The sequence below is a fragment of the Propithecus coquereli genome, unplaced genomic scaffold (genome assembly GCF_000956105.1).
Source record: "Propithecus coquereli isolate 6110/MARCELLA unplaced genomic scaffold, Pcoq_1.0 Scaffold578, whole genome shotgun sequence".
NCBI classification, from domain to species: domain Eukaryota; kingdom Metazoa; phylum Chordata; class Mammalia; order Primates; family Indriidae; genus Propithecus; species Propithecus coquereli.
In genome coordinates, this window is record NW_012151707.1 from 845,298 (window position 1) to 856,687 (window position 11,390).

Sequence of the window (11,390 nt, forward strand, 5' to 3'; positions counted from 1 at the left end):
AAAAAAAAAAAAAAAAAAATAATAGTAGCTCATACCAGGTTGATGACATAGAAGTGAAAGTAGTGGTTGCTTTGAGAAATATTTTGGAGATGAAATCAACTTAGTACCACAACATTCAAGTTATCTTTTCCCATTTATACCAATATCTGGCCCATACCTCCCTAAGCTCCAGACATCTCCACTTCGACATCCCACAAACACCTCAAAGTCAATATATTCACCACTTTTCCCATCAAATTGGACTTCCTCTTGTATCCTAGACCTCAGGGTATGGCAGCACCAACCACTCCCTGTCAGAGCTTTTTTCTCTTCTGCCAAGCCACAAGTGGTCACTAAGTCCTTTGGCACTTGCTTTTAAGTATTTTCCATTTGTCCTTTTCTCTTCATTCCCCCTCCATGCTCGAGACCAAGCTCTCACATCTCTCACCTGATTCCAGCCTGTTCTCTTCAATCCATTCTCCATACTGCAGCTACACTGAACGTGACATAAACTACACAGAATGCTTTGACAACTCCCTATTGCCTTCAGGACAAAATCCAAGCCCTTTACCACAGTCTGAGATACAAGATCTAACCCCTGCACATCCCTCTGTGGCCTCAGCTTTCCTTCAGGCATCCTATGCACCTGCTGGACCAAACTCCTTACAACTCGAATCATGCCATGTTCCCTCTTGCAGATGTGACCCTGCATATGTTTTCTCATTTCCTGGAGCACCTCCTCTCCTCACCTGGCCAACTCCCACTCAATCCTCAAGGTTCTGCTCAGATGTACCTCCTGTGTGAAGGCTTTTCAGACCCTGATGCCTCTCAGATGGATTAGCTGATCCTCCTTTTTCTTGGCCTAGTATTCAGGGTGAGACTCCACCATTGCAGATGGGGCTCCTCCAGGGTAGAAAACAAATTCTAGCCTAACAACCTGACTGAATGAATAAAATACCACAACATATTATTAATTTCAGTTCCCTATGAAACCCATGTTTGTGAAAAATCAAAATATGAAACTTTAGACTGTACTTGGGAGCTCAATCCCCTTTATCAGAAGTGGTCCTTCTCAAGAGAAAAAACAGGGGTACCCTTCCAGCTTCCAGTCAATTCTATCAGCCACTCATGGTTATTGATTGGGAGTGCTGAATGTCTCAGCACAAGAGCCCACACATCCAATATGTGACATTTACTACACACCACCCCAACTCCTCTCTGAATAGACAGGATAAGAACAAACAACAGGAATTTGTGCATTTTGTACAGTCATGCTCATCTCTCAGTCCCCACCTCCACCCAACTTGTGGTGCCTTTTCACAATTGCTCAGCCTCTGCTCTTCCCACACTTCAATGAATAAATGCCCTCCCCTGCTCTTCTAGGCCTATCTCTAAATCCTTCGCCTACCAAGCCTAAGGTCCCACATCTTCCATGAAGTTAGAACTTCTGTAGCTCACAATGAATTCTTACCACACTGGCCAATTGCTTGAGTTTGTATATTATCCAGTACCTGGCTGCCCTGAGTAGGCCCTAGCTTAAAATATTTGGCCCAGGTGGTCGATATTTAGATTCCATGTTGTTCAATAAGTCTAAAACACGGTCCCTGCCTAGAGGCAGAAAAGCTATGGAAAGGGTGAGCTCTGAGGGTTAGGGAGAGCCAACTTCACCTCTGAGATAAGACACTACTAGTTCATCTAAGGGCAGTCAGGACTCTGGGAAACAGACTCATACTATTAAAACACACAAACTCCAGAATGCCAACAAATTAGATGTAATGGGAAATATATGGTTCCAATGACTGTAACAATCACATCTGATATCCAGGGTACCCTGCACTCCACACCCCATTCCAAGGCTTCTGGAAAGCCAGTTTAGTAATCAGAAGCCAGCTTCAGCACAGAATGACAGTACATGGTGGTGGACGGTCCTGAGAGCTGTGTCATCCATGTTGCTGGAGCTCTGAGAGCCTGGGTAATTCACCACAGGGCAGTATTTCTTAAACTAATTCCACTGGAACTGAGTTCTGCTAGGCACCAACTATAGATGTAGAATAACTACTTTAAAAAAATTTCAAAGTTATGTATTTATTGAATAATTAAAACCAGACATAGCATAACTTTTTTAGTGCTGTGATACCTGATCACAATAGTTTTTTTCTTCTTGTTTGGGTGTATTTTTTTTTCTTTTTTTTTAAGACAAATGTTTTAAACTGTTCCCAGGGCTTCACAAGAGTGGTGGTGTTTGGTTCTCTACTGCTACAAAGCTTCCTCCTAGTGAGCAGAACACCATTGTCTACAGAAAGCCTCATTTCTTCAGGCCTCTTAGATACCATGGTCTCAGGCCTTTGGCAATTTAGTTAGATACCAGATTAATTGTTACCTTTCAATATATTCTCATTATCATGAATTTTGGGAAGTATCAGATCTCACAAGCAGTATCAAACCTTCCCTTAGGGCCTTGGCTATCAGTGTTATTATTATATGTGCCATGACTTAAGAAAAGCAGAGAGGTCCTTTCTTAGAGTTTATTACTTCAACATGTTGATTCTATTAGCCCCAGGATTATCAATCCACAAGCTGGACCAAAGAGTTCTGCTGTTAATGTTCATCTTTTCCTAAGCCATGGTTTTCTCTTCCCACAAATTTTTCTATAAACTACAATGTCTGCTATAGCTACATAATGCTAAAATCCAGTAGTAAGGTAGTATCTGATTAACATCCAAAATAATATATACTATTAAGTTAAATACAGTTGTATTTCACAGGAGCTCTAATATTGCTACTATCTCCTCTAGGCGTTTTCTTCTCCTGAACAAGATGGAAAATATGAGAAAAATCCAGTTCTAAACTCCTTTACCAAAGTCAAACAAAGAAAGTAAATATAACACTGTCTAAAGGCCTGGCGTGGTGGCTCACGCCTGTAATCCTAGCACTCTGGAAGGCTGAGGCAGGAGAATCAAGGCAAGAGGATCGCTTGAGGTCAGAAGTTAGAGACCAGCCTGAGCAAGAGTGAGACCCCGTCTCTACTAAAAATAGAAAGAAATTAGCCAGACAACTAAAAATAGAAAAAATTAGCTGGGCGTTGTGGTGTTCACCTGGGGTCCCAGCTACTCAGGAGGCTGAGGCAGGAGGATCACTTGAGCCCAGGAGTTTGAGGCTCCTGTGAGCTAGGCTGACACCACAGCACTCTAGCCCAGGTGATAGAGCAAGACTGTCTCAAAACAAACAAAAAAACTGTCTAATATCTTTTTAAAAAAATTCTTCCAAAAATAATTTCAAGTCTTTATTTCAGGAGCGGTATCTGATGTTGCATTCATTCACTCATTCATTCAGTCAATAGATGTTTATGGAGTATTATTACTAAAATGAACTAGGCTGAGAGCTGGTCCTCAAGGAACTTTTTCCAACCCTGAGATTAAGTACCCAGAACCAAAGAGGCTCTGAGCCTAAAAGCATTCTAGGCAAAATGAACAAAAATCAGTCAGCAGGCTTAAAAGAAAGTTAGTACATTTTACCTTAATTCCTTTTCTTTTCTTTTTTTTTTTTGAGACAGAGTCTTGCTTTGTTGCCCCGGCTAGAGTGAGTGCCGTGGCGTCAGCCTAGCTCACAGCAACCTCAAACTCCTGGGCTCAAGCGATCCTACTGCCTCAGCCTCCCGAGTAGCTGAGACTACAGGCATGCACCACCATGCCTGGCTAATTTTTCCTATATACATATATTTAGTTGTCCAGATAATTTCTTTCTATTTTTAATAGAGACGGGGTCTCGCTCTTGCTCAGGCTGGTCTCGAACTCCTGACCTTGAGCGATCCACCCGCCTCGGCCTCCCAGAGTGCTAGGATTACAGGCGTGAGCCACCGCGCCCGGCCCCCTTTTATTTTCTTTTCATAGGTAACTATTTGCCAAAAAAAAAAAAAAAGCCCTTACGGCTTCCAGAGTATGATCCAAACTCATGGATCAAGACCCTCACAGATTGGGCATGCCTTCCTCCTCCACTCTGTCTACCAGGTGATTCATCCTTCCAATGTCACCTTCTCTGTGAAGCCTCCTTGAACTCTCTCCAGCTCCGCTTCATCCCTAGGCAGAGTTAATTACTGCCTGCTCTGGTTTACCAAAGTATTACACTGTAATTATTTGTTCACTCATCACCCTCGACAGCTAGACTGGGAGCTTGCTTTTTGAAGACACAGACTGAGTCTTATTCCCTTTGCATCCTGAGTAACTAGCCAGGTACTGAGAATAGAGATGATGGATGGAATGAAGTGAACCACAGAAACAGGGAATCCACTATACAGTGTTTGAAACAAATAGCTTCCCCTGCCCCCCACCCATGAGTCTTTGCCCCGTTGTTTTACTCAATAAAAGGAAAAGACACATATTAATGATGTTAAATCACTAATTTTGAATGCTAGAGGAAACATGTTATTAGGGAAGCCTTCCACCGCTTTACATACAAGTTTCTAGACTACAAAGTGTAAAACAGTTCCCTCTTTTCTGGTTGCATCTTTGAAAATAAAAAGTGAGAATAGTCTGAGATGACTCACTGAAATTATTTCATACAGCAATCCTTTCTTCAATTTGGGCTTGTAATTATAAAATGACTGGCTTTGGAAGATAATAATGCACTTTAGTGATGAGTAGTCTTAAAAGATAGGCTAGGTATTTTGTTTTTTAGATTTTCAGGAGTTCTAGGTACCAAGCTTTTAACTTTCAATCACATATTGCATATGGTTTCACAAGTCATGCTAGATGCCATTAGTTGCTACTTCTCTGATCCACTTTCCTTACATGCTGCTGTCTGCACCTTCAGGATCAGAATAGCAGGACTTAGAACAGAAGGAATACAAGAAAAGCCCCTCTACACATACCTAACTTCAGTCAGGACAGGGGTTCACCTTCCCTGTTTAGGTTTCCTGAACAGGTACTCTCATTCTGGTTTGTTTGGGGATGCCACCTGTGAGAGAAGGATAACTCTTGATTTAAAAAGTAGTTTAATATATTCCCTCTGTGGGTACCAATGACTAATTTCCACATGAATATCACAGCACGATTTAACAATCTGGTAAACACTGAATGAGTACAAGGGGTCTGGTAGGGGGTTACGTGCCAGTGACACAAAGATGAACACAAAGATGAGCGGCTCCAACCCAGGGAAGGTGCTGAATGTAAAAACAACCTCAGAACTCAAGTGCTGCAGCAGTTGTGGGTACAGAATGTTATGTCAGCCCACAAAGGAGGCAGTGACTAATTCTGTCTGGAAAGCGTCATCAGGGTGTGTGGGGTGATGAAGAGTGGTGGGAGATGAAAGTAAAAAGAGTCAGATTAAGGTCCCCCAGTCCACTGGGCATCACCCTTTTCTTGGGCAACTGTACTTCCAAGGCTTCAGCAACTACCCCCAACAGTCCAGCTTCCACATTTGAAATCTCAGCTCCCATCTCCAGTGTCTCTCGACTTCAGGCACATATTCCAATCTGCCTCAGGACATCTCTCCCTATGCCTCACAGGCTCCTCATACAAAACAGATCTCTCTTATCTCCCCAGATAGCCTCTTTCTTTATTCCCATATTCAGCTTTTGGAGTCAGCATCCAAATTAGAAACTTCAATGTCATCCTCCTCAACTCCTCATTATCCCTCACCTCCCTCCAAGTGGCCACCAAGTCCTGTCAATTCCTCTTCCATAATCTCTCTCAAACCATCACTTCTTCTTTGTCCCTCCGTTCCCTCTGTTCATGCCTGCATCTTTTCTCCTTTCACTTACTACAACAGCCACAAAACTAGTCTATATATTCCAACTCCTTTCCAATTCCTTCCTTCATTCATCCAGAAAACTGGATGCAAGGCACTATGGGTACTGCTGCAAACAAGACATACAAAGAAAGTGCCTGCTTTGTGGAGCCTTTTTTCAATTCACTCATTCTAGCCAATTTTCTTTTAAAATTAATTTGGTAATGGTACATGCTGGCTTCCAGTGTTCAACAGCCTCCCACTGCCAACAGGATAAACTAGCATGGTCCACAAGACTCTTCAATATATGGCAAATCCAACCCTTCCAACCTCTTGTTCTGCCACCCACTCACAAGCCCCCAAAACTCCAGGCACATCCAGCTACTTCCCTTTTATTAAAACTACATATGTTTTTTTCAGTCTTCACCACTTTGGAAAATGTTATTTCCTATGCCTGGAATACTCTTTTTCCTCTTCTTCCTCTTGGGAATTCCCACCCCAGAGATTTTAAGTTTCCATGCCCAATCATGGATCTCATCAAACAGTATGGACATTATATTTAGAGTCTGTTTCTCCCACTTGGTTGTGAGCTCTTTGAAGGACAGGAGCTGTATCCCATTCACTGCTGTGCTCAGCATGAGGGTGGACTCACAGTAGGGACTCAGTAAACTTCTGCTGCATGAGAAAGCAAGGAAGCAGCATAGAAATTTAGCTAGGTTAGGAAGCAGAGGTCAGAAAATATGAAGAGGGAGCTCAAACTTCACCTGATGACATCCAAAGTACTTATTTTGTTAAGTACCATGGTCTCTGGGCTCTGAGGACAGAGCTTCCTTTAGGAATGTGTTTCTTAAAGTACAGGACAGAACATCTTTAAATAACACCACCAGGCAAGTGGCAGGACCCTCCCTTCTCATTCCTTTCAATGTTTCTGATATGGTTGGGAAAAAACACACAGTCGTGGTAACTGGTCTCGCTTTAAATTCATGACCACTAACTTCAAGTGGGTCCTGAATGCTGCCCAGCAACTCAACAGTTTTCTTGCTCACTCACTAGACTATGTCATGTCTTCTCCACTCTCCTTGAACTCCCTCTTAGCTGATGACCTTTCTTCCTATTTCACTGTGAAAGCTGACACAACCAAAAGACCTTCCCCAAGTTCCCATCATGTCCACTCAAGTTAGTGCTCATGTATTTTGCCATCCCTCCTATTACTAAGGATAAACAGTGCTCCTAGCCAAGGCTAAACTCTTTCCACTTAGGCACTAGATCCCATTCTTTCTGGCTTACTTAAAAATCACTCCAGCAATTCTATCTTCTCTCCTGACTCACCAGTTTCCCCCTTTATACTAGGCCATTTCCATCAGCCTACAAACATGCTCTAATTCCTCTCACAAAAAGAAAAACAATTTTTTTAAAATTCTCAAATCCTTCTCTAATTTCAGCTACCACCTCACGACTCTCCTTTCTAAGAAAACTGCCACACAGTTGTCTGAACCCACTGTCCCCAATTCCTCACCTCCCATTCTCCTTGAACCTACGCCAATCAGGCTTTCACTCCTACCACTCCTAAAACTGTTCAAGTTCACCAAGGACCTTCATTTACTTAAACAGTATAACACAGTTGATTATTCTTTCCCTCTGAACAGCTTCTTCACTTAGCTTTCAGGTTATCGTTTTCTTTTGTTTTTTCTCCTCAGTGGTCATTCCTGCCCAGTCTCCTCTGCCAGTTCCTTTCCATCTTCCCAACCTCTGAACATCTGCATGCCCCAGGGCTCAGTCCTTTCCATCAAACACATACCATCTCTTGGCTTTAAATACCATCTACATTTATAGCTCCAGTCTAGGGAGATTCTGAATTTAGGATGCATATATCCAACTGCCTACTCAACACCTCCACCTGGACATTAATAGGCATATAAAAAAACAACATGCCTAAAACCAACATCTTGAACCACACAAATCTGTTCTTCTCAGTCTTCTCCATTTAAGAAAATCGGAACTCCATCTTCAAGTTGCTCAACCCAAAATAATTAGAGTCATCACTGATTCCTCTCTTTTACACTCCACATTCAATCTGTCACAAAATCCAGTTGGCCCTACTTAAAAATGTAACTAGAACCCAATCACTTCTCATGACTTCCACTGTTAAATTGTACTTAAAATGTAACTAGAATCCAATTACTTCTCACCACTTTCGCAATGGTCTGACTTACCAAAATTTATTACTGTGATAACCTCCTAACTAACACCTCCTACTTTCAGCATATCAACTAGAGTGACCTTTTTATAATCTAAGCAAAACCACATCACTTGACTCCTCAAACCTTCCAACGGCTTCCTATCTCAATGAGATGAAAAACCCATGATAAGGACTATGCAATCTGGCCACCCTTCGCTTTTCTGACCTCATTTCCACTTTTCTGACCTCATTTCCTTCCATTCCCTTCCTTGCTCACTCTACTCCAGCCACAGTGGCTTCCATCCTATTCCCGGAACACACTTTCTACCTCAGGGCCTTTCTACTTGTTCTTCGCTGTTTTGTAACATTCTATTCCCAGGTACCCACGTGGTTCACTCTCTCACATTCTTCAGGTTTTTGCTCAAATGTCACCTTCAGTGAGGACTTGTTTGACGACCCTATTTTAAATGAGAACTTGTCTCAGTCCTTTACCCCTGATTTTTCTCCAGCATACTCTTTACTATCTACCATACTGTTTATGTTAATTTATGTTGTTTATTTTCATCTCTCCCTACTAGATTCTGTTCACAGCTGTAGCCTCAGGGCCAAGAACAGTACTGGCACACAGAAGTGGCTCAAAGGGTGATTTGTTGAATGAATAAAATGAGAAATTCTCAGTTTGCTGCTAGAATGTCTTCAGTACTCAACACTTGCTAATCCTCTTTTAAAGCCCAGTGCCTTAGTAGGTAAAAGTGTCGAGTCAGAATTCAGTAACATTAAATTGAAATGTTTTGTTTCATTTTGCTTTTTTTTTTTTGAGACAGAGTCTCACTCTGTTGCCTGGGCTAGAGTGCCGTGGCGTCATCCTAGCTCACAGCAACCTCAAACTCCTGGGCTCAAGCAATCCTTCTGCCTCAGCCTCCCGAGTAGCTGCGACTACAGGCATGTGCCACCATGCCCGGCTAATTTTTTCTATATATTTTTAGTTGTCGGATTAATTTCTTTCTATTTTTAGTAGAGACGGGGTCTCGCTCTTGCTCAGCCTGGTTTCGAACTCCTGAGCTCAAACAATCCGCCCGCCTTAGCCTCCCAGAGTGCTAGGATTACAGGCATGAGCCACGATGCCCGGCCCTCATTTTGCTTTTTGATTACTTTTTTTTAAGATACTGGGTCTCTACTCTTGTAGCACAATTATTTTTAATTTAATACAAATGTTTAAGTTTAAAAAGTGAGTTCCAGCTGGGTGTGTAGCCCACCCCTGTAATCCCAGCACTCTGGGAGGCCAAGGCAGGAAGATTGCTTGAGGTCAGGAGTTCGAGACCAGCCTGAGCAAAAGTGAGACCCTGTCTCTACTAAAAACAGAAAAACTAGGCTGGTCCAAAAGTAGTGAGTTATCTCACTTGATTGTTCATAGTCAGTTACAGATTGAACTCCTTGTTCTACTACCTTCCCCCCTTCTCACTACTGCACTTGACTAGTCTTTAAAAAAAAAAGAAAAGAAAAAAAGAAAAACTAGCCAGGCATCAACACGCCTGTAGTCCCAGCTACCAGGGAGGCTGAGGCAGGAGGATTGCTTGAGATCAGGAGTTTGAGGCTGCAGTGAGCTACCAATGATGCCACTGCATTCCGCTCAGCGCGACAGAGATTCTGTCTTAAGAAAAAAAAAGAAAAGAAAAAAGAAATTGAACCCCCCTCCTCACTCCCTTCCTTTAAAAAAAAGTGAGTTCTTCCTAAGAAAAACCTTAAGAAATTATAGTGCAACTAGCACAGAGACATGGCAAAAATAGTGAAAGTGGTATTTGTATGACTTTAGTTTAGGAACTCTTTCAGAACAGGGTTGCCAGATAAAATACAGGGCATCCTGTTAAATTTGAACTTTAGACAATAATTTTTTTTTTCAGTGTAGGTCCTAAATATTGCATCGGACACACACCACAAATTGTTATCTTAAATTCTATTTTAACTGGGCATTTAAAATTAAAAAAAAAAATTCTGCTAAATCTGGCAACCCTATCTTAGGAGAATGAAGAAATTGCACCCTGCTTGTTGTATCCATTTCGATCTATTAGAACAAGTTAGTAAAATTCTTGTCATATCTACTGACTGCGCGGCTTTTATGCCCCAACAAATGTGTCCTTGTAGGCGGGTACTGAGGAACCGACGTCTAAACATCAAAGAGGCAAAGACCCACAGTGCAGTTTGGGAGAGGAAAGGCCCTGGCATCTTAAAACAAGCCGGCCAGCAGCATCAGATAAGGAGGCGAGGGGAGGATTCGGGCCCAGCTCCTTTTCCCAGCCTCTCAGTCACCGGTGTGGCGGAGCCCAAGGCGTGGCAGCCGCTTTCTGGCCCTTACCAATGTTGCCTTCGATGGAGAGCCTTCGGGGCCCGCGCCCCGCATGCAAGCCTCTGGAGGAGGCAGCGCCCTCGAGTGGGCTCTGGGCCATGGAACTGAGGGGTGCTCGAAGCCGACTTAGAAGGAGTCGGCCCGCCGCCATCCCACCCACGAGTCTCACAGAGGATCACTTCCGCCGAGAGCACTTCCGCCCTAGGCACGGCATTCCAGCGCACCTCTGACGTCAGGAGATCGCCAGGCAGGAAGTGGGTGGGGTTGAACTGCCTGGGAAGGAGGGGTCCAAGGGACGGCTTTGTTCTCGCGATGTTTGTCGGGAAGCGCTGGGAGAAGGGAGTCTTTCAGTGGTGAGGTTTGGGAGAGTTTCCTGGAAATTGGAGCAGCTGCTGTGGGATAGCTCCTCCGCTTTTCTTCGTGGGACAAATAGCATTTTAAAAGAGACATAAGTCTACCCTCCTTTCACCTTCGCATTTCGTTAATTTTAAAGTAAACTAGGCCGGGCGTGGTGGCTCACGCCTGTAATCCTAACCCGCAGCGAGGCCCGCAGGGAGGCGGGAGGATCGCTTGAGGTCAGGAGTTCGAGACCAGCCTTTGCAAGACTGACCTCCGTCTCCACTAAAAACAGAAAGAAATTAGCGCAACTAAAGTAGGAAAAAAAAAAAAATTTAGCCGGGCATGGTGGCATATGCCTGTAGTCCCAGCTATTCCGGAGGCTGAGGCAGGAGGATCGCTTGAGCCCAGGAGTTTGAGGTTACTGTGAGCTAGGCTGACGCCACGGCACTCTCGCTAGGGCAACAGAGGGAGACTCTGTCTCAAAATAAATAAATAAATAATAAAGTAAATTCAAATTTATAACTAAAGACAAATCAAAATAATTGTAGTTTTAAAAGAGATTTCTTTTTTCCCAGATGTGTGTTGTCTGGTTTTTAGTCTAATACGGAAAGAACATGGAGAGTTTATAATAGGAAAATGACTAATAATTTACACAAATTAACTTTTCTCCATTCCCTTTAACTCCCAGCACAATGCTGGTGCATTATTGAATAAATTAACAAATTAGTTTGCCAATTACACCCCATCTCTTATTTTATCTGTTGAATAAATAAGTTCTCTCTCAATCGATTTGCAAAATAGCCTAAAATCTCATCAGAATAAAGT

At 42.9% G+C, this 11,390-nt stretch overlaps 1 protein-coding gene across 1 annotated transcript in view; it reads right to left on the bottom strand.

The window, feature by feature from the left end:
* DGUOK (deoxyguanosine kinase) overlaps positions 1 to 10,451 on the bottom strand; it is a 37,927-nt gene extending 27,476 nt beyond the window's left edge. The window contains exon 1 of the mRNA XM_012658209.1: positions 10,236 to 10,451. Coding sequence (XP_012513663.1) covers positions 10,236 to 10,377 — 142 coding nt within the window. The 5' untranslated portion in view covers positions 10,378 to 10,451. The remainder of the gene's footprint in view (positions 1 to 10,235) is intronic.
* Between the last annotated feature and the right edge of the window lie 939 nt (positions 10,452 to 11,390).